Raw genomic sequence first — 24,001 nt, forward strand, 5'->3', positions numbered from 1 at the left:
AAAGTCATTTTCTAGTTGTGTAGTTTTGCAATATACCTGTTCTTCATATGCATCAAGATATTATTGTCCTATTAATCTAATTTGTCTTCAGCAACAGAAACCAAAGCTGACTAACTTCCTCGCTCAGCTTGTTTGCGCTAGAGCAGTGGTTTTCAAACTGGGGTATCTATACCACCTCTCATCAGGGGCTACATGAGAAAAATCCTGTAACAGCAGACACGTTTTATTTAGTATAGAGGTTTTCAAACTGTGGGGCATGCCCTGTTAGGGGGGCAAAGAACATTTGGGGGGGGAGTAGAGGAGGTAGGTAAGAGGCAAACACCAGTTACTCTTTTGAGTTACAATTTTAGTTGCACCCTCTAACCCAGACAGGCTGGGTGGCCCACTGAGGTGAATCAGAGAGTGGAGGTGGCACTCCCTCCCCAAACCCTGCAGGGCAGGGTTGGCCTGAGCCCCCTGGCATCGCCACTACCCCCCACCCACCCATGTTCCTCTGCACCCCCACAGTTTGAAAGCCTCTATTAGCTGTTGCTAAATGGAAGGCAAAATTTGGGGGGGCGCACATGCCCCTGCATGCTCCCCCACATTGCCTCTTCCTATCTCACATGGGGGTATGTGGTAAACTACATTATTTGGAAAAGGGTATGCAACCTAAGAAGTTTGAAAACCATTGCTCTAGAGGAAAAGTCTCTAGGGAGCACCCAGTGTTGATTTATTTCTCCACAAAAAGTAGCAATAGTTACTTCAGGTGCATAGCTGAGTGGGTCCATTCCTCCGGAGACATGATTAAAGGGGGTCTGTTTAGGCACATGTAAAAATCTTGTAAATACAGTATAAGCAGGAGAGCTAGTGCTGAAGTTAAACCTGTATTTTGCACAGTTTTATTCCCCCAAATTGTATTCAGAGTAATAAAGTGGAGGTTTCTTTACAAGCAGAGAACATACCTGGATTTATTGAATTTAAGCTTTAATATATATACAAATGTTTTAGACTAGTCACATAGCATATTTACAAAAAAATTACAATAATTTTAGACAAACAGTAAACCTGAACATTGATAAGCTCTGTCACTACAAGATATGAAAATAAATGAATTGCCGAGTTAACTAATTTTGAGATAAGTACGTCCCAAAACTTTCATGCACCATAAAAACCATTAGGTTGGAGAAGAATCAAAGTTTAAATTTGGGTAAGTTTTTTTTTTCCTGTGTTATTTAAAGTTTAATGATGGTTTGTATTTTGTGAACATTGAGGAGTTATCCAGAGCTCTCTGCCATGACAAACTTGATACAAAGCTAATGTAGTTTATCATTTCAAAAATGTATATTACATCAATGAGATCCTTTTATTATATAGGCATAGTTCACACAATATCTACAAACGTGAATGAGAAACAAAATAAATCAACAAACCACAGGAACATGATTCACATTCCAATTATCTTTTTAAATAAGACAAGCACATACTGGATCAAAAACATTTCATAATATGTTAATAAATATCATTTGTTATGGTTATCTTGAACATTTTAAGGTCTTGTATATAAAAAGGAAAAGTGTGTTTTGGTATCACATTGTCAGTTAATGGTAATAAATAATGGACCAATACGACAAAAAGATGAAGTTTTATACAGAAAGTGTTGTCCTTTGACATGCTGCCTTTGCTGTAAATATTTTGCCACTGGAAAATTAAAATTTAAAGTAAACAAACAAAAATGGATTGTCTTTAAAAATATCAGCTTTCCAAAGATTTTCACATCAGATATAGATCTTTTCCTTAAAGAATTAATATGGAAACCTTTCTGCCCATCCTATGCATATGCTGAACTTTTAAAGCTAAAGCAGATATGAGATTTCATCTCATCCATGACGTGTGGTAAATAAACCATTATTTCTAGTTACTTTACAAAAGGAGAAATAGCCTGGGTCAAAGTAACTTGCTGCATAACTAGATAAGAAAGGCTTCAGCTTCAGCATCAGACACGCCTGTATGTTGCCATTATTGCTGTGCAACTTTTAAATATGCAAACTGCCCTGTTGTTACTTCTCAAAGGCCAGACAAATTCCACATTCCTGAATAACTTGCGTACTGTGATCTGCAGGGTGAAGCGGTAACAGATTCCATTTCTATCATGACCCCTTTCCCAAGTGCTCTGAGAAACTTTTAGACAGTTGGTTGGAACTGATAAAACATGGTGGTGCAAGATCTTTCAAACCCTCAAGTTAAATGTTTTTAACTAATGTGGAAAGCTTCTGAAGGAGCAGCATAACTGACATAGCAATCTTAAAAAACATGGGCTATCAGACAGTTCTACTTATGGGTACAGCTTCACCAGGAATGTGGTAAATGCTTACCATTCCCGTTCTACAACTACGGACTCATCCGACACCCACACAGTTCACTATTCCCTGAACATTGCATCTTAAGCGGTGTTTAGTTTAGGCTGGTGTAACATCAAATATTTGATCTTCAGTTTAAGTCACTCTCTGTTCTACGGTGCTGTAGAATTTTGTTCTCAATATTTCACTGCTTGGCTGTAATGTGAAGTACAGTTCTCTGCTTAAGGCGTTAAGTTGCCATATTGACTTATCCAGTTGCTCAGCTTTTGTCTTTGAGAATATCCTAAAAGTGATTAGATATCAAATGAGGATTAATTATTATTAGATGTGCCTAAACCAGGTCCCTGGAGGCGAACACTTACATTTGGATCTCAGCTTGGAAGGTTGGACATAATCTCCAGTTATTGCACTCACTTGAAGTGCGGTGTCTCGCTACAATTCATTGTCAGAAGTGGGACGTCAAGTGTCCCAAGACAAAACAGTTCCATCTTTGTCTAGAATGCATTCCTCCCTCACCCCACTTAACTCTGGAAATATAGGATATGTTTCCAAAGTAATATGAGCAATTTTAGCTACACAGGTCCACTTAGGAGACATGTGGCTAAAATTCTCCTGTGCTTTTGAAGTGTGTGTGATGTATGTATGTATGTATGTATGAGGGAACATCTGTTTTGTTCTTCGTGATAAGTGTTAGGTTCATGAGCAATTTTGAAACTTCCAAATTTCCAGCCAGATTTTGGTGATCTGTGAAAATCGCGAAGTTGTGATCAGAGACTATACGAGCACGAGCACAGGTCTGAGAAAGTAGGTTAATACAAAGGCTTTTGGCCTTGGTTTTCAAATTCTGACCAGGCATCATTTAGCTCCATGAAGATCATCTTTGCATACTGTTCATATGGCTGCCCTGTAGCCTACAAGAGAGCAAAGTAAAGAATCCATCACCCATCTGCTAAACCAGAATACATACAATTGACATTTAAACACTGTAGTTTAAAGTAGTTAGTAGTTTACTTCAAGGGGAAAAAAAGGGGCTTCTCAGTTTGCTTTTGCTTCACTAAACCTAACTGCTCTTACTAAGGTTACTCACCCTGGATACATCTTAATGAAACTTCATGGCCCTCCCGCTCCTCCATAGCTTTTCTAGTATACAAGGGCGCCTCACAGCTAGTCTGGAAGGCTGCCTCCAACTCCAGAGTACAGCACTGCAGCCCCAAGATGAGGGCAATGAGGGTTTTAACATCAGGCTTTCGTGAAAGGACACTGAATTGGCCATCACCTTACATGCAATGAAGGATGCTGCTGTCTGACAGCAGGTCATTCCAGCTCCCCAACAGAAGCATCTCCCTGTCTTGCAAGCCTCACAACCCAAACATTGTTCTCAATGGTCATCCCTGGTTATGCAAACCCAGTCTTGGGGCCACGGGTACAGCAAAACCAAAACCACCATCCTCTCAAAGATAGGAGCATCCCCAGACTACCAGGGATTAATGGATCAAATCTGAACATCACTCTCCTGTTTCATGTCACACTGTTGACAGACTGTAGCCTGTCTTCTATTTTCAAATCATTATAAAAGTAAAGATCACTTAAAAAAAAAAAAAACAGCTCTTCCCATCTGCAGGACATTTGATAGTATGGGAGCAGTTCATGGATAATTTGGCTCAAAAACTAAAGTGTGAGGATGAACCAAAACCCTGAATCTGAACATCCTTGTATTTGGGGGAAGTTTGTACCCAAATTTGAACTGCCTGGGCTCATTTAAGGGACTGGTCTTGAGAACAAGCTTAGCTCTTTTTGGATTCAATTTCCCTATTCAACCATTTAACGAGCTGGTGCAATCACATCTCATGCTTTCTACCTCACCTTTCAATTGTTCATGAGATTAGTTCTTAAAAAATAAAAAGATATACTTACTTTGTCAGGATGAACAACAAGCACTGCTCTCCGGTAGACCTTCTTCACTTGTTCTGGAGTTACAAGATCTGCCATGCCGATGGGTTTCCATTTAGTCTCTCCAGCCCATAACACTGTGTGCATCGTTGACAGCAGTGCTCTTATGTTTCTCTCCTTCCCTTCAATCCATTCTAGGATCTGGAGACAAGAGACAATTCTCAACAAGAAAGCATCCATAACCGATGTGAAGAGTGTCAAATCCACATTTTGCCATTTGGATGGCAAGGGTTTCCAAGGATCACTCTCCCCACCGCCCCCAACACTCAGGCCCAGATTTTAGAAAAGGTTGAAGACCATGTTATCAGAGAGTCTCAGAGTGGGGAAAGTTTTTTAAGGAGTCTCTGGTGTATTGGGGTGGGGAGGAACAACAGTTTAGATTCCACTCACCTTCTGTACATATCTCCGAGACTGTACTAATATGAGTCAAGTATTTCAGGATCGTCAAAGTCACTGCACCACCACTGTAGCCTTTTGTGGCAGTCTGACTTTGTTACTTATCACCACCACCCTCCCTTGGGAATAGATTGGTGGACTTCTCATGGCAAGCTTTGATGCACAACTGCAATGACTGAACAGCCCCTTTTTAACATTTAATTGTGAGCGGACTACCCTGGAGAGACAATAACTATGTCCCAGCAGGGCAGCTCACCAGACACTGGTGAATGCAGTCACATAATTTAAGATCAGAAACTGACTGAGCCAGTACCACTTCCTTTCCTCCTCATCCCATTCTTCTTGTGTTCCAGCTTTGGAATCTGTTCCTTTTTTAGAAAGTAATTAAGTCATTAAAGAGTCTGCACCCATTTTTCCTACAATACCTCCCTTATGACAACCTTCAGTCACTCCCACAAAGCACTGAACTGATACCTGATTTAAAAAAGGATCTACAGAATAGCAGATTTCAGAAGAGCATATTCAGTGCTAAAGGGAAATGGCCAATGGATTTATTTAGGGTTTGGACCCCACTGGGAGTTGGGCATCTGAGTGTTAAACACAGGAACACTTCTTAAGTTGCTTTCAGTTAAGTCTGCAGCTTTGGGGCATATGGTTCAGACCCTGGGTCTGTGTTGGAGCAGACTGGTGTGTCTGGCTCAACAAGACAGGGTGCTGGAGTCCCAAGCTGGCAGGGAAAGCAGGGGCAGAAGTAGTCTTGGCACATCAGTTGGCAGCCCCCAAGGGGGTTTCTGTGATCCAACCCATCGGCTGACATTTACAACTCTAAATTGCACAGCAGTGTCAGAGTTCTTCAGTGTGAAACCCAGCTCTAAAAAAAAACCGTACCTCTGGATTTGAACAAAAACCATCTCATCCTTCAGCCTCAGTTTCCCTATTTGTAAGGTGGAGATTATGTTCCCATCAGAAGGCTGTGATGAGGATTAAGTGCCATATGAGAGATGCAAGATTTACCACAGTGAAGACTGAAATTTCATTTATCCACAGAAGAGGAACAGCAACTTTTTTTCGTTGCTTCTCAGCTCTGACTTGGAAGACCCAACCTTAGGAATCAGAGGGTAATTCCTCTGCTGAGGTCACCAATAAGAGTGCCACTAGGAAGAGGACTGACCAGCTCACACGGAAGAGCTCTCTGTTGGAAACATTTGACCGCTACTGCCCTAAACAGGGTATGAACCAGGCAGCCAGATGAGCAAGGCCCTATGCTATTAGTCCCCAGAGTACCCCGGTGACCTGAAGCTAGATATAGAGCTGTTGCTATGTAATACTGGCACTTAGCCTCCACTTAAATCTGTGAAGATTGAAATCTAGATAGGTAGGTGGCAATGTAGGGGGACCATGCCAATGATGAGCTCGCTCTCAGTCCTAACGTGCTCTCCCGTCAGTACTACGCAGACATGCACCAGGAAAGACCACACTACATGCTAGAGGTGGGTCAAGAGCCAGACAATGTGTTATTGCTTTCTCAGACAAGTACTTTAGTGGTGGGGTGTATGGGGGATAGCAGGGAGAGGTAGTGCCTCTGTTGGAGGAACACATTGTGCTCCTTAGGGAGCAGTTCATCTGCTTTGGTCCCCATCTACACCCAGCTCTCACCTGTGGCTCCCAAGTAGCTTTTTACTGGGGTGTGGCTGGTGTCGCATGCAAACTGCTGCAACGAGCAGGCTAAACCAGGCGAGGGTAGCCAATGGGTCATTTGCCCTTGGTGAGATAGGCAGTTTCCCTTTCTCTAGCACGCAAAGACTGTTCCGACGGACTGGGTGGAGGAAAATCAATTTGTGATTCGACGGCCATGAAGGCAGTTCAGCAATGTGCTATGGGGGATGGTCAGCACAACAAGGCAGGGACGATGTCCTGGTCACCCACTGCAGCTAAGGAAGTCCCCAGCCATAACGATTCTTCATGCCGCTAGAATCTGACTGCCACAGCCAAGAGAGTGGGACTGCCTCTGTGCAACGGCTTTCTCACTCAAAAAAATTTCCTGCACAGGTTTCGTCATCATCAATGGACTACCAATGTAACACACTCGTGGTTGAGCTCCATATGAAGCTTGAAATTATGTACATTCCTTTGAATATAAGGTGTATAACTAAAATAATCCTTTTACAGGAGGCTAAGAGCCACATTTGGGCATGTAGCTTTTAGAAGAAATGCATCTTTAGATTTTGGAGGACCTTGCCTTAAGATTTCCCTTCATGCCTAGCAAGGTACATAATCCAATAGCCAAATATGGCAGTTATACACTACATAGGCAATTTAGTAATCTTTAGTGGTTGCCAATTTCAGCCCTACTTTCCCATTAACAAGAAAGACAAAAAGTTACTATAAATAGTTCAACAGCTCTAAAATAAGAGATGACTCACAGGAGTAAAAAGCATCAGAAGAAAAGGGCACTGAGAAAATCAGTGGACTGGTGATTTCATTTGCTCTGCAAGATGCTAATTGGAAGACAATATTGCATGCACTAAACTCAAAACCAGCTGAATTACTAGAAGAATTATGTAGCCTATACTAGGTAAGAGTAATATCCAATTAGTATGAAGAAGATTACAACTAGTTGCAATCAAGCTGGTATTAGTGTTCATTGAATGTTTAGAACATTTTGCACCTCTTATCTGCACATCCAGACTGATCCCCAAGCCTTTCACTGTCAAATTTAAACACAAATTGTATTTTCCTAACAAAGTTTACTTGGTTTTTGATTGAGCTATTCCTCCTCCCTCCCCATTCTACCTTGATAGCTTCAGTAGCAACATAGTTTCCCACCTGGAATGGCTCACCTAGGACATAATCTGGCAATTCTATCAACAAGTCTGCTTCAAAAGAGAAAGAATTTCAGCAGAGGAAACAGGAGAATGCTAGAGCATGTGGGATCAACAAATACAGAGAACAAAATGCAGCCCTGACTTTAGCAGGTACGGCTAACTGAAGTCCTATGGCAGACCACCAGCCATGGCAATGTCACTGAGCAAGAAACTCAGTTTACCACAGAGACTGATCTAAACCATAAGCTAGAACTCCAGAGCTGCAGGAACATTCCCAGAGGACTGTTCTCAAATCCAGAGACGATTTAAGGATTTACTGAAAGACCTGAACACTGTCAAGTTCCCCTACCCCCTTACTATGGATGTGTTGAGATGGGGAGCAGGAAAGGAGAGAGGGTGGAGGAAGGAAGGGGGGAAAAATCCTAGGTGAAAGAGCAGCTTTCACTTGGAAAGGCTGCTTTTGAAGTTACAATAGGAATTCTCCAGCATGCCAGCTTATGAAGCTTCTAGGTTTTTTTGTACCAGAGGGGGAAAAAAAAAGATTTGCTCAGCTCTATTCTGGACTAACATTTTAAAACAAAAAAAAACTTTTACTATAGCAAAGTACTCTTTATGCTAAATCACAAAATATTTTTTTTTCTATCTTGGATTTGAGAATTGGGATTTTCCAAAGACAAACTTCCCCAAATTGTGGTATGTCAGCAACTGGAGCATTTGCTGGTGGGCTCCAGAGAGCTGACTAGTCACCTAGTGCAAGCTCTTCATTTCTAGTTGTTAAGTTGTATTAAGATGGCTAAAAATGCATTAGATGCTTTCCAAGTGTTTCTTTTCCATGCAAATGTAACTCACTGGTGTGTGTTACACAGCTCCCTCGGAGCCCAATCTGCACATGATGCAAGTCAGTTACAGACACAGCTAAAGAGATGTGGCTCTTTAGTTCAAACTGTAGCAATTCAAGCTTTCAGCTCTGGGGTCCCCAGCTCAATCCCCCGGTGTGCTGGCGAAGATGGCAGATCTCACGTAAGTAGTTAAGGATTGTGAGTGGAAAGCAAGGGAGTTAGTGATCATTTGTATTTAAATGTGGCTCTACTATGATAGTTTGATGCCTAGCTGAGGAATTTAGTGTGACATAGTAAATTTTAGTAGATACACATTCTAGTGCATACTAGAATGGAGTGTGCGCTAAGTGAATATAGGAATACCGTAAACGAAGGCATTAGTAGTTTCTGGCACAGGAGTTTGTTCTTAAAAACTAAGCTTGTGGCAAGTTAAAAAAGTGACAAGTTTTACTTATTGCAAGGAGGAAATTGAGCTGGATTTCAGTCTTCAGCTTGCTGAAAGGAAAGTCGTTCCAAATGTGGGTACAGTTATCACAGTACAACAAGAATGCAGCTTACTTTTAACTTTTCAGGGTCCATCTCCTTAGCCATTTCTTCTTTTCTCATTTCAGCTATTGTTCTGGGTCCCTTTTTGTCTTTGTGGGCATTAAAGCCTTGATCAGATAACAGGTCTTCAAAATCAGCAGACACCTTTGGTTTTGAGTCTTCATAAAAATCAGAAAGCTTAAGTTAGCGTCTCCTTTTGTAAATATGTAGTATGATTAAACATCATCTTCAAGTTACCCACCAAAGCAATATTCTGATCACAAAGCACATAACCTCTTAATACTTCAACAGTCTGTCTATAAATTCTCACCTCGTTATGTAGAAACCACCCCCCAGAGCACAAGGCATTTTCAGAAATGGAAACTAGTTGCATGTATCCAACTTAATACACTTGGGCTCCAGATTCAGGCTTTCAAAGCACTAGGCTCCAGTTGAAGGGAAAACACATATATTCTGCAATCAGACATGTCTAGCTGGACACTCAGACAGAACCACACAAACTCTACAGCCACTTTTGGAACATAAGAGCAACCATACTGGGTCAGACCCAAGGTCCATCCAGCCCAGTATCCTGTTTTCCAACAGTGGCCAATGCCAGGTGCCCCAAAGGAAATGAACAGAACAGGTAATCAAGTGATTCATCCCGTCACCCATTCCCATATGGCTGTAGGAGTGTTAGGAATGCAGAATTTCCGGAATACCACCAAACTTCAGAATCATCATTCCCCTCCGTCTCTCCCCGCCCAAGTACAAAATGTAATTGCCCTTTGAGATCATACAACGATCAGTTTGGTTGTATTTACTCTGGTCATAAATTGTTCATCTCTTTCTGTGATGAGCTACATTAAATAGCAGCAAACATTTTGGAAGTCATTTGGATTGGGGAGGGGGTGGAAAACTTACCAGCATTGGCTGGTCCTTTTCCACGATCGTTTTGCCCACCAGGCATTGCTGAAAAGCTCACATTGTAGTTGGGCCTGTTCTGTGGAGAGGCATGTGGTATGTTTTGCTGGGATTTGGACTGTGATTGTGGCCAGGAGTATCCGGCACCTTGCTGCCAACCACTACCACCCATTGGCTGTGGAGATGGTTTCTGTGGAGAGCCCATAGGAGGGAATCCTCCACTTATTCCTGTCGGTGTGGTTGGTTTGCTGGCAAATGAAGACCCCCCTGTGATATAGGAAGAGGTGAAGAGAAAAGAAAAAAGTTTAGAAGCATGTTCCAATAGACAGGGTACTGGTCTTAGAGCTGGAAACAGAACCCAGTGTTCTGACTCAGCTATTGACCTGTTGTGTGACCTGGAGCAAGTCACTTCACTGGTCTCCTTTGGTCTTAGTCTATATTTAGTTTGTAAGCTCTCTGGAGCAGGGAATTTCCTTTGCTAAGTCTATACTGCACCTAGCAGAAAAGGGCCCTGACGTGGATTGGAACCTCTACAGGCTATTGTAATACAAACTAACAGTAAGCACAGGTAGCTCCTTGCGTGCTACACATGGTGGACAGTCAGGAACCAAAGAATTTATTGTGGTAGTTACAATGCCAAGCAACATTTACTAAAACATTTGCCATGAGATTGTATGCGTAGACACACACTTCCTGAGGGGCATAAGGTACCAAAATGGCCAAAACTAAAATAATGATGTAACAAAAAAAATATTATCCTTCAGAGCTTAAAGCATCAAGCTGAATTCAGATACATGTAATGTAAGTTCAGTTAAGTTCATGTGACCTAAAAAATGTGAACTATGCTGAACATTTAAAGTCTTGTCCATATCCTGTAGAGTCCAACCTCTTGCTTGTTTTTAGAATCCATCACATCACTACACAGATTCACTAAAGCAAAAACAACAACTGCTCTCTTACATAATGCCTGGCACTTGTGTGTTTTGTTCCGGCAGAGCAAGTGGCAAGCCAGCAGAGGGAACTGGGAAACCTAATTTCAGAACCATGCTGACACTGACACAGATGAAGAAATAAAAATGGCAGCCAAAGGCATGTTAGTTTGTCCAATGTAAGAAGCAGGCAAATGAAAAAAAAAAAATCTGTTTACACTAAAGTAGAAGCGGGAGAAAGTCAGAGATATTGAACACATTAGAGTGTCTTAAAACCAATGTGATCAGAAGTCTTTCCAGTAGCAGAGCCTAGAGGCCTCTGATCATTTTGAAGGCCAAACTAAGCCGAAAGCATTTATCTAGGAGTCAGAAAGTGAAGTGTCATTTGCAGGATCCTTGGGGTTCCAGGCCCCATCTTTAGGGGAAGTGTGGATGGAGCAGCGAGTCAGGGCAGAGCAGCAGGCACAACAAAAAGGCATAGCCTGGAGGGGAAGATCAAAGCCCAGGCAGAAGAAATAAAGCCCACTGAAAGGGCAGGTGGAGAGTCACTCCCAGGAATCCCTGAAATTTGGGGGGGGGGGTGTCAAAAAATATTGGTTGAGCTAGGCCCCATTTGTTGTTTTATCACATTTGTTGCCATCAGATTTAAGCTAAGGATAAAAATCAAGGCAGCAGCCCCTCACAAGTTAAAACCTGTCATTGGCAAGTCATTGACTTCATATTATACCTTACAAACCCATGCTGCCTAACAGTGGTGAGGTCCCAGCCAAGTCTTCCAACAAACACCTGTAGATCAAAGCTGGACTTCTTCTGAGCTTGCAAGAGGCATAAAGAGACTAGTCCTCCCCTCCCTTCTTTGAAACAGCTGCTTTCCAAAGCCATCTCTGAGGTGCAAGTGTAGTAAACTGCCTCCCTCCTCCCAGAAATACTGCTGCCTCAAACACCAAGCTGCCCATTCTAACGCAACACTTCCACATTGGCATCTCATCTAAACTGGCCAACCAGGTGATCTGAGTTGTTATTAAAAAACAACCTGCTAAATTTGCACCAAGAGCCCCCAAATCAGCAAATGGATCCAGAGTTTGTGGTTTGGACTGATGAGTGGGAGTGCTATGGAGAGATCCTGTAGGACTTGTAGCAGCTGACTTGCTTCCCATACCAAGGCCACCTACAGAGAGAAACAGAGTTTGTAAAGCCTATCTGTAACATTAGCTCTGCTCAAACTTACCATTAGGATTCACACTAGTATATTACTATCTTAATGTTTAAGTCAAGCATGCTGTTGTAGAACATCAAGGTGCTTTGTATATTGAGCTGACATTTTATACTTTGAAGAGTAAATGGTTCATCTCTCTCTCACAATTCAACACCAACTATGAAAGAAAATATTAGGCTTGGTATTCTCAGATTGCTTCTACAGCAGCCATGGTATTTTGCGATCATATGGGGGGGGTGGGGAGTGAAACACTTTAAAAGTTTTGAATTAATTTTATGTAGTAGCTAGCCATTAGCCACAGTTAGGACTCCACAACGTAACTGAAGACCTCAATGGCTGAGAAGTTCGCATTTCATTTGATTTCATGAGGCATCTGCTACATTTTGCAGGTTTTTTGCTCAAAATGAGGACCAATTTTCAATCAAATGGTTCAATTTTCAAGCTAAACCCTTCACATCTTCAGATCAATATTTACTTTGTGGCACACAGAGTTTGGAAGTCTTGCACACTGATGCAAAAAACAGCTTTCACAGATGGTGAGAAGTAAAATTTGGAGAGGGCCACACATCATCATTTAGGCTTTTATTTTTTTGAGCAGGGATATGAAATTCTGCATGAAAAATGGTTTGCACTACTTCAGTGTTCACTGTTACTACAGTAACCTACAATCTTGTCACCTTCAACGGACAGCAATTTCACATGCAAAACTTCCTCAGTGCCTTTGAAGGAGCATGCACTAGATCCCTTAAGTTCAGGGGAGAATCTTAGTTGTGTTTCATCAATGGAGTAAATAAAGTTGTTGTTGTTGTTGTAATACAACAAAACTGTACTCATTTATAGGTAATAGAAGATGAAACCAGCTCTCTTCAGCTAGTGGTAATATTTTCCCCATTGAGAATTCACCTTTAGAAAGGGATAGAAAGTGGTACCATACAAACCTGATTTGTTGGACCACTCCCAGCCACTTGAAACATCTGGTTGTATGGCAACCGTTGGTGTACTAGAAGCTAAACAAAACAATTGTTACTTATCAACGTATTATAAAAAGAAAACCTAACCCAGCCTCAGAGAAGAAAAACAAAAAATTAAAGAAACCTATATTGCAGAATGAAAGTGTATAGTGGTACTCTGTGGCTGTCTGTGATTTGGTAATAATAGAAGAGTCACGTATTAAGTCACAGCTATTGTGAGTAAGGTTTCTCTTTGACCCCACCCCATTACGTTTTGTTACGTACGGTACACAGATTTAATGTCTGTTTCAAGTGACTCAGTTGTACAAGCTGCACAGTCCAATACAAACTTCTCTGATTTGGTTAAAGGCAATGCATAAAATCAATGTGATCACCATCCATTAGGATTTTTAAGTAAATATCTGTAGCTGTCAAATGGGGATGATTTTAGGCAGTTTTACTTTAGGCAACAAAGTCAGTTGGCTTGCACTCGATTTTATCAGAAATTAAGGTTGTGCCAGTTTGTGATGCCTATTACCACACATTATTTTACCTGAAAGAATTTAAGTAGTGACCAGAGCACAGAGCTACTGTACTGGGTGGAAGGTCGAGCAAAGTATCTAGCACATTCAACAGAAGCCTTCATTTTGGCAAGTTCTAAGCAGTAGAAGAATTCAGGTTTTGAAGTGTTAACGGAATCCCATATTTCAGATGAGAGTGTCCATTAAAAACATTACCTGTCTTAGGTAAAGAAAATAGTTCTAACCCAAATTAGATCAGGATCAATTTTGAATTCAGTGCTTTAAAATGAAGCAAGGCTTCATTCTTCCCCATGTATGTTATCTGCCCTGAAACCTCCTACTATTTCCCTCTACCCTAGTACTGATGACTATTTCTCTAGGCAATCTGAAGTACTTTGGAACTATTTTTGGGTGAGCAACACTAGGATACCTTACATATTTACTTATAATCCCTTACACTTAAGTGCTTTAAATAAAAAAGAAATTCCAGAAATTGCTGAACTCAAGTGAATGCTGCAAATCTACAGACCCTTCTATCTTTTGTTGAGCTTTTTGTACCACTCTTTTTGTACTTCTCTCTGGAGCGACAGGCCTGTCTTGTGAAAGTAAGGACCCCCTAAATATAAACATAGCAGCACAAAGGGAAAATGCAAAATGAAAAATCAAATGAAAAATGCACCTCATAAATAAGCCTCAAGATCACGATGTGGTGACTTGCTTTGGACATAAACAGCCAGCCAGAACAGTTGCTTATCAAGAGCTGAACCTAGTCAACATTATAAGTTCGCACTTTCTGAACAATACAAAAACAGTGCTCCAATACCATGGTGACGGGCACTGTTCCTAGATTACATGTGTCCCCATTCCCACCACCAGGGTAGTGCATGGATTCTCTTCAGCACTGATTGCACATATCCTCTTTTCGGAAGTGAAACATGCACATTAAATGCAAAGCCCAGCTCTGATAGAAGGGAAAGTGACATCAAATACAGCATCTTGATGAGTGAGGTAAAATGATTCAAGCTGCTCTTTACAGAAAGTAGCACAGTTCTGAGCCAGCATCAGGCTTCAGAAGGAGCCAAAAGACACTCTCTTAAGCACTTCTCCATTCCAGAGCAAGCCTTAGCAGTTCAGTAAAACCTTACATCCTCCTGTCAGGAAAGATCAGCCGCCACAGAAACATTAAAGGAAAGCAAAGGTGTAACTGTATTTCAGAGGGGACAGCAAGTTTTTTCATTCTAATGAAGTGGTATAAAAATACCCAGATAAACCAAACTGGGTTTCTTTAATGCAGCAGAGAGAAACAAGTGGTTGGGTTTTCAAACATTATTGGACTGCACAACCACCTTCTGCCAAGTTCCCTCATTGATTCTCAGCACTAGCACTGTAATTTAGTACCATAAAGAGCCAAGATACTGTTTAACTGCTTTCATTGACACAGCTGGCTCTGGCTAGGACTCAAGTGTCCAATTAACAAAGTTGATATGCCCAGTACCCTCCCCGCTTCCATGTTATGGCAGAGCTAAAATACAACAGTGCCAGTGAGATAAGAATCCCCTCTTTTGTAATACTAACTTTCCAATGAGAATATCCCACCCAAGATATCTCACAAACGATTCTCCAATGAGAAATTGCTGAACTAGAATTAATTTGCAAACTAGATACCATTAACTTGGGCTTGAATAGAGACTTGGAGTGGCTGGGTCATTACACAAATCGAATGTATTTCCCCATGTTAAGTATCCTCACAGCTTCTTGTCAACTGTCTGGAATGGGCCATCTTGATTATCACTACAAAAGTTTTTTTTTCCTCCTGCTGATAATAGCTCATCTTAATCAATTAGCCTCTTAGAATTGGTATGACAACTTCCACCTTTTCATGTTCTCTGTATGTATATATCTTCTTACTACATGTTCCATTCTATGCATCTGATGAAGTGGGCTGTAGCCCACGAAAGCTTATGCTCAAATAAATTTGTTAGTCTCTAAAGTGCCGCAAGTACCCCTCTTCTCTTTCCAGATGATCAGACACAACGATTAATTTGGGGCTGGATTTGTTTAAGCCAGAGAAGGCTACAGGATCAAAAGTTCTCAGCATCTGAATGAACGTGATATCTAGTTCACTTCAAGTGAGACACTATTTGGTGGTAATGCACCAATAAATGGGCATAGAGAGTCAATATTCAGATTGAGCAGGAGGAGGAGGAGGCAGCAGCGGCGATTGCTGTCTAAAAAAAGAAAAGTCAAGGAGCTTTTCTGCAAACACACAAAGCTTAGTATCAGTCTGATGGAGACTCAAAGATAAAATGAAACAAACAACTGAACAACAAAATAATTCTGATGGTTCTTCACATCAGACATCTAGATCCAGGCTGATGCCTGACTAAACACTAAAAGTCCTGAGTTTTCTTTACCAGTGTGCTGTGCCCTATTTAGTGCAATTAATAGTAATCTGGTTCATATCAGACCTCTTAACCACATGAATATACAAGCAGGCATCGCTGTTTAGCGGTCCAATTTCTTCAGGTGCACAAATGGCTCAATAATTAAATACAGACTGGGAGTGTAACAGGATTCAAAATTAGAAATAAGCTGCAAATCTAGGGACTGAAAGCCCTTTCTTCTCTCTCCATTGAGCAGCTGTGCTTTAGTCATTATTTCAGAGATAAGTACGTTTGGGCTTATTAATGGCTTATTCCCTCACCATTACTTATAAAAACACCTGTTTTAAATACAATAGATGAGGCATTGAGATTCTTACCCATGTGAAAAGGATCACTGTGCACGGTAGGTGAAGGACTTCTTGTTGCTTGAAGGAAAGGATCACCAGTGGCATTTGATGAACGAAGAAAAGAACCCAGTAGATCTGGACCAGATTGCTTTGGGCTAGTTCCAAATGGGTCAAAGGCAGTTGCTGTAAAAATGCATTAGAGGTTAATTTCTCCATTTCACACCATGCTTTCCCTTTCTAATTAGTCTGGATTAGCGCTGTTCTCAAAACAAGTAGGCATCATTTTTAACTCCCACAGACACTAACAGGAGGTAGGATGCAACTGGGAGAGACAGACGGATAACTGGGATTTGCACTGAATTTATAGAAGTATTCCAACCAAGTGCTATAACTCTAGGTTCTGTAGGATATATCCATGGCAACACAGATGCACATCCCATCTGTCATATCCAAGGAGAATAACTGCTCCTAAATTCAGCTGAAGTGGGAAGCTATAGGAAGGTATGTTAAATTCTGATTTGCACACTGTGTGGAGAAACAAGTGAATAGCCCAGAAACGTCAGGTGTTGGAGTCTAACCCGTCTCCCTTCCTAAAACTAATTTGAGAAATAAGATGGGGAGTGTTGGAAGTTCTCTAAAAGCTTTGAAGACACCCAGAGGATGTCACCAAGATTATGGAGTTTCCAAAAGGCTCTTGTAGAAATAGCTTTAGAGAAGCACTAGTGCCTTTCCTGTATATATGAACCATTTCCACATCCGTGACATGGGTACTGAGTTCAGGTCTTCCATAAATTCTGTTTTGAGTACATGCATAGCCCATCACATTTTAACTTGGAGAAGCTGCCAACAACAAGGAGCAAAAAGTTTAAGGAGAGAGGGGAGCAATCTAATCTGACCACTCAAAACGTTATTGTAACATAACAGCACATTACAGAAGACAGTTCTGAGCTCTGAACGCTGTACACTAGTGAAGTTACACTTATGTGGTAGCAGCATCGGTCATGTTATTTAACAATCGAATACTGGCTTACTCATTTGTCCTCCTTATTCTGCCCAAGCTGCTCATTTGACCACTACCTTCCCGCCCTTTAACATATGGTTCCACTCTGCCTGGAGATCCTTTCCCGACCCTAGTGGCAGAGCTGGCTCTAGGGGTGGGCAAGCAGGTCATTGGCCTGGGCACTAGCTCCCAGGGGGTGCTTAACTGCTGTGATTTTTATTTCCCTCGTTCTGCTGATTGGCTGGCTGTGTGTTTTGTTATTGCTCAGCCGCTGGGTGGAGAGGCAGGGGTGCCAAGTGTGTTTTCCACTGTGACTGACAAAGTCTAGAGCTGCTCCTGCCCACTGCCACACCATCACCCTCTTAAGAGTGTTCTCACAAATCAAATCAACTTTGAGGCTTATAAACCACAGTCATATATCGGAAGCAAGATACTCAGGATGAGCATACTGCTCACACAAGGAACCCTTCACTCACTTCTTCCTTCTCCAAATCTGTCAGTGTCCTTCCATCCCCGCACCTCACGAAGATTTTTGTTCTCATCATGGTTTAGATTACAACACAAAATTGAAAATTGTGACTGTTGCAGACACATATGGTGTCTGGGCACTAGTAAATAGAAGTGTCCCTCTACGAGCAGGACCCTAGATTCACTGATTTAAGTTAGCTTTGGGATCTTCAGGAACTGGCTGTGAAAACCTCACATTTAGTAGGTGTTACTACAGTGAGCTCTACTCAAGTCTTACCCTGTGTTGATCTAGTGCAGAGATGGGCAAACTATGGCCCGTGGGCCACATCCAGCCCGCGGGCCACATCCAGCCCGTCCCCTGAGCTCCTGGCTAAGGAGGCTAGCCCCCGGGCCCTCCCCTGCAGCCTCAGTACGCTATGCCGCCAGCGCAATACTCTGGGCTGCCGGGGGGGTTGGATAGAGGGCAGAGGAGTTCAGGGTGGTGGTCAGGGGGCAGAGATGTGGATAAGGGTTGGGGCGGTCAGAGGGCAGGGAATGGGGAGTTGAATGGGTGCAGTGGTCCTAGGGGCAGTCAGGGAGAAGGGGTGGTTGGATGGGGCAGGGGTCCCGGGGGAGGGAGGGCACATTCAGGAATGAGAGGAGGGGTTGGGTGGGGGTTCCAAGGACAGTCAGGGGACAGAGAATGGGGTGGGGGGAGGTGGATGAGGCAGGAGTCCTGAGGGGGGCGTCAGAGGGCAAGAAGCAGGAGGGGATAGGGGGCGGGGGCCAGGCCACACCTGGCTGTTTGGGGAGGCACAGCCTCCCCTAACTGGCCCTCCATACAATTTCCGAAACCCGATGTGGCCCTCAGGCCAAAAAAAGTTTTCCCGCCCCGATCTAGCGCACTACAAGCGGATTTTAAACACCACAGCATTAACACTCAGCATTTAATGCTGTTAAATTGCAGAGGAAAAAAAAAATACTATCAGGAACTTCAGCATATGCATCGATGTACGTATGCTGCTGCTAAACAGGTTCTTTGAAACTAAGGCTGATAGTTGTGGGTTAAAAAGACAAACTGTCAGCCTTTACCATACATTTCTTTAACTGGCTCTGAATGCGCGTGTTAAATAAATATATATATTATATATATTAGAGAGAGAGAGACACACACACACACACACACACACACAAAAAAAGGGAAGAAGCTCAGCTTTACAGCTCTCTTTTAAAACAGAAGAAAAAGCCCACCCACAACAGGGACAAGCTGCAGTTTAAGTATTGTGCCCAGTGATCTGGAATAGCTCCTCTGAAGCTTGCAATCAAGTTAGACCAGGGGTCTCCATTCTCTGTGAGCCTGCAGCTGCCTTTGGCAAGGTTGATTAACCACTTCAGAGACTTTTCCCCATCTGGGCCTTTGAGACTCTGGCCTTCAGCATTTCCTTCATAGATCCTCTTCATTCCTCCTTTCCCCAAGGAGTCTGGCCCCCCTCCCTTCTCTCTTACACTCAGCCTATGGGCAAACTCATCGACACTCAGTGTCAATATCATCTACACCAGGAGTCGGCAACCTTTCAGAAGTGCTGTGCCGAGTCTTCATTTATTCACTCTAATTTAAAGGTTTCGTATGCCAGTCATACATTTTAACCTTTTTAGAAGGTCTCTTTCTGTAAGTCTATAATATATAACTAAACTATTGTTGTATACAGAGTAAATAAGGTTTTTAAAATGTTTAAGAAGCTTCATTTAAAATTAAATTAAAATGCAGAGCCCCCCGACTGGTGGCCAGGACCCGGCCAGTGTGAGTGCCACTGAAAGTCAGCTTGCGTGCCACCTTCGGTATGTGTGCCATAGGTTGCCTACCCCTGATCTAAACAGTCTGCCTTGTACTTTTCAGCAGGCAGGTATCAGAGGGGTAGCTGTGTTAGTCTGTATCCACAAAAACAATGAGGAGTCTGGTGGCACCTTAAAGACTAATAGATTTATTTGGGAATAAGCTTTAGTGGGTAAAACACCCCACTTTTTCAGGCAGGGAGGCGAGAGAATTTTTAATGATTCAGTATTTGCCTGCTGAAAGAAGAGAGAAGGCAGAAATAGCAGAGGGACAGAGATGGACTGCGACCACAGCTCCTCACCCCTCTGAACTAAGAGAAAGTGGAGATCCAGACTTTGCTATACAGACTCCTCTCTAGCATAAATCCAACAGCTGGTAGGTTAGAGCATACCCCTACCAGCCCCCACAGCATCCCTCTAAATGGAGAATTATGGAAAATATCTGCTGGTCTTCAGTTTGGAATCTTCAATTTCATTTAGATGGACATTGGGTCACTAAGTTTTATGAATTCTAAAATATTCTCCTTCTACCTTTGTTACACAGTATCATTTTAAAAAGTCCCCCCCAACACAAACTATAAACTTACAGAAATAAATACTAAATGACACCAGTATAACTAATTCACCTGGACATGAGTGTAATGGACAGGTCCCTTCACCCGAGAAGTACACACACATTAGCAGGGCCCACTGAAAATGCAATATTTGAGATTCCTTAGAGGGCGATGCTCTGTGTAGTGCAAAATGCCTTGGTTTCCTTGCAAGGCCTCACAGAGACTTCAAATCCCTCCCCATGTAGAATCTCACTCGTCCATCATCTCTACTACAAGTCCAATAGCTCAGAAACGACTGTAGAATGAGCCTAACACTGGGATAACACCACACATTTGTACCAAGTCAGGCACTAGGCTAAGAAGTGTTACCTTCTCCTACTCTTGGGGCTGGAGATGGAGATGCTGAGGCTGCAGAGCGTCGAGGGGTGGAGTGTGCAGATCCAGGCCCACCCACGTGGAAGACATCCTCAGCAGCTGCCTGTCCACCTTGACTGTGGGCCCTGGAACCACTGATCCCAAACAGATCACTCAGCAAGTCTGAGTTAGAGGGGAGAGCAGTGGACTGAGTGGGGAAATTCTTGCTCATAGGGCTACCGTCCAGACCCAGAAGGTCGACATCCTCAGGGGGAAGTGGTGCTGGAGGCTCTTGCTGCTTTTTGCTGTGTTTTGGCGTCCCGTGGGTTTTGTCGCTGCTAGCATTGCTGTGCTGACTGGAAAGGGATAAGAGTTCATCGTCCGACTGTTCACTCTCCTCGTGCACTAGTGCTGCCCGATCCTCAGAGGTGGGGTGAGAACTGCTTTTGTCGGATTTCTGATCTAAGTGAGCAAAAGAATTGACGTTAGCTTCCTGTTCTTCAGGTTTTTACATACATGCAGTTTATTAGCCTCCCATGGAAAAAGGCAGCAATAGCAAAACACACGTGTGTTCAGTTAAATTTAAAATGGAAGTGCCTAACAAAAAGATTAGTTAAGTCCCAATCACTTTGTACTGTACAAATATCCACACTTTACTGCTAGGGAAACTGAGCCTACAGAACAGGACAGCGTAAGAGCCTGGATGAGAACAGAAGCTGTTCCTGGGTCCAGATGTGGTGCCTCGACTGATTTGTCTAGGATTTCATTTATGGGGGACTAAAACACAAGCCAAGGGCAAAAACATGTAGAAGCATTTTAATGAAAGCAGCACTTGAACTTGAACCCAGCTTTTTAGTTTGGTAAGAGGGGGAATCCTCATGCTGGATTCCTAAACTGTATGTTGCAAAGATGCTGCAGAAGACTTGTGCTATAGAGGCTATAGGAGAGGTTCTCAAGCTTGTTCATAATGTGGAACGTGTTCTATTAGACCATTACGTTCCATGGAACACCAACCCTCCCATTGGCAGGCACAGACCACTTCCTCCCTGTAGGTAGTCACATCAGATGCCACAGGCATGTTGTAAGTGAAAGAGAAATACTGGGAAAGGCAAGTATTTTAAAACGGTCTTTTAATGGGTATTAGCAGCTGGAATCAATGGTTTTGAGTTTGAGATTATGAACGAACTACCTCAGTCAGACAAATCCAGGGCAAGTAGGCACAGGGAATCTCAATACCTCAGAAGAGAGTGTTCATTTTAACTCAAATTGCAGCCTAACCAGTAGCCCACAGTGATCTAATGTGATCTTGTCTTTCACAAGCTGACCCTTTGTTTGAGCAAATTCATCCTTTAAAAACTAGAGACAACAACTTTTTGCAATACGTTGGCTGAAAATACTAGAGGCCAAGTCCAAGTACCTTGCCAGCTGAGAGTGGAGAGGAACGCCCCCTGGCCAACATTTTTAATGTTATCCTGAGGTGCATCTACAGGGCCTCGACCTGCAAGAGAAAGAACCAAATGCACCAGGATAAAAGAAAGTCACAAGATAGTAAAAGGACATTCTTCAGCTTTAGAAGCTGAAGAATGTGCACAAAGCAGGGTAGTTCTCACCTGCCAAGGCCAGAGCATCTTGATGTTCCTGGTGAGAGGAGAAGAGAATGCTGGCATTGATGTCTTTTGTTGTGAAGTTCTCCCAAGGAGGAGTCAGGTCGGTCTGTCTATCAGCAGATTCTATTTCTATCTCCAGTGTAACATGAAACAGCTGTGGATATTTTTCTGGGGAGTCACATGCATCCAGTTCAGGTCTAAATGTTGACAGAAAGCTGTTCAGTTAAAAGTAGTAAAGCAACTTTTTTTTTTTTTGGCAGACACATATAAAGTCTTCAACATGTGTATATGTCTGTTATTGATTTTTACACTTTCGCCTATTCACTCCTAGCATCTTTTCAACTGCACACAAACAGCAGCAAAGTGGCAAGGATGAAGCAAGTTTCTGGCATTTTGTTACTATGAGACGAATCACACAAATCAGCAAAGTTATTCTTTAGCTAGTGCCCAAGGAAGGAGAGAGGGGAGGGCAAAAACTGTACTCTAAAGACTCTTGTCTCACTCCATCCTAACAGTCCCCATTTCAAAAGAATCAACCTCGCTTGTTGACAGATTGTGCTGCTGTCCGCACTCTATAGAGATCCAACAGCAGCTGAAAAATATAGACACTCCTCTTGAATAGAGATACTTCATTTAAAATAAAATGGAATCAATTACCCAAATTAGTCTGCTCCGCGTTACAAACTCATTGCCATAAGGTAGATGTGGGCTAGGACCCATCCCCAAATCAACTATTCCTTATCTAGGCCTTGTCATTATACTGGAAACCACAGCCACGTTCTCCTACTCATCCAGTGATTGGACAGTCTGTAAATCAGTCCCAAAGAAAGTTCCTTGTCTCATCACATGGGTGTAGTCCTTGTCAAGCCAGTTCCCGCTGAGTTGGGGGAGTTGGTGTTCCCTTCTGTCTATTCTGTTGCCTTCTCAATTACTGATTAGGAGCCTGAAGGCTGAATACTTCCTCCAGCCTTGAAATTTCTGGTCTGCCATTTTCTGCTCTCCGGCCCAGTGTGGGATTTCTACACCCCATCACATGGATCAAGCTACCTTTTGACTGGACCCCACCACTTTGCAGTTAGGAGAAGTTAGGAAAAACGGCACAGTAAGAAGCTATTGTCCCTGCACCATGCAAAGAGCATACTCGGTATCTGATTTTGCAGTCTAATGAATGCAAAAGTTGTAAGCAGGGAACATTCTTAGAGTACTCAAGCCTTAGTTTGGTTATTTTAAAACTTTGTAAAACAGAGTTAATGAAATCAATAAAGCAACAGAAGACGACATTTCCCTTGAACACTTCTACAGAGAAAGTATCTTATTCCATTCACCCATGAAAGGGAACAAGATCTTACTCATTTTATTGTTCCCCTCATCCTCCCATACTCCACACCACCATGCGGTCATCCTTGCAGGGGTTAGATATACCCTAGACTGTATGCAAGGACCTGTTTGTTTTACCTGTTACCTAGGGCACTGAAAATAAAGAGTTGCATCTCAGAAATTAAGACATTTGCCTAGGATAACTCATGTTCTTGGATATTTTACCACAATGCACCAGCCTTGGGGAAGTAGTGGGCATAACTTCCCTCCCCATTAAACTGAGATAGGCGGACCTGAGCCAGCTGAGGGGATGTCCAGGTATTAGTTATACTGGAAACAAAAGGGGACTTGCCTTTCTAGGGAGGCTCAGCAAGTCCAAGAGTATTTTCCCTTTAAGGGACTTTCACTTAGTAGGCAGCAAATGTGAGTAAAACATTCTACTGTGTATTCCAGGTGCTCCAGACAGCTCTCCTACTGCAGAGTCCAGAGTGGATACGAGCCAGCAAGACAAGAAGAGTGTACATCATGCATGCATTTAATATATGCAGTAACCCGGACCATTTAAAAAAAAAATGGTGAGGAAGAGGACCACTCATTATGGGAAGCCCAAATATTTTTTCTGCATGTTCACAATTGCCCATTATGTAGTTTGAGAATCCCTGAATGAGTGGTACCTAGGGAAGAGATGGCTCCCTCGAAGTAAAAGAAAAAATGGTCTGCAGAAAACCTTGTTTCTCATTTCAC

General features: G+C 42.5%; 1 protein-coding gene across 4 annotated transcripts in view; it reads right to left on the reverse strand.

The window, feature by feature from the left end:
- Positions 1 to 1,207: 1,207 nt before the first annotated feature.
- Positions 1,208 to 24,001, reverse strand: part of DNAJC6 (DnaJ heat shock protein family (Hsp40) member C6) — a 60,292-nt gene continuing 37,498 nt past the window's right edge. For 3 of the 4 annotated variants that reach the window (XM_039486259.1, XM_039486262.1, XM_039486261.1), the window contains exons 10-19: positions 21,944 to 22,137; positions 21,751 to 21,831; positions 20,349 to 20,795; positions 16,176 to 16,328; positions 12,882 to 12,950; positions 11,761 to 11,895; positions 9,799 to 10,065; positions 8,908 to 9,053; positions 4,254 to 4,430; positions 1,208 to 3,250 (exon numbers count right to left, since the gene is read on the reverse strand). In XM_039486259.1, coding sequence (XP_039342193.1) covers positions 3,149 to 3,250; positions 4,254 to 4,430; positions 8,908 to 9,053; positions 9,799 to 10,065; positions 11,761 to 11,895; positions 12,882 to 12,950; positions 16,176 to 16,328; positions 20,349 to 20,795; positions 21,751 to 21,831; positions 21,944 to 22,137 — 1,771 coding nt within the window. In that variant the 3' untranslated portion in view covers positions 1,208 to 3,148. The remainder of the gene's footprint in view (positions 3,251 to 4,253; positions 4,431 to 8,907; positions 9,054 to 9,798; positions 10,066 to 11,760; positions 11,896 to 12,881; positions 12,951 to 16,175; positions 16,329 to 20,348; positions 20,796 to 21,750; positions 21,832 to 21,943; positions 22,138 to 24,001) is intronic. The other variant, XM_039486260.1, reaches the window with a different exon arrangement.

The sequence above is a fragment of the Mauremys reevesii genome, linkage group 8 (genome assembly GCF_016161935.1).
Source record: "Mauremys reevesii isolate NIE-2019 linkage group 8, ASM1616193v1, whole genome shotgun sequence".
Taxonomy (NCBI): domain Eukaryota; kingdom Metazoa; phylum Chordata; order Testudines; family Geoemydidae; genus Mauremys; species Mauremys reevesii.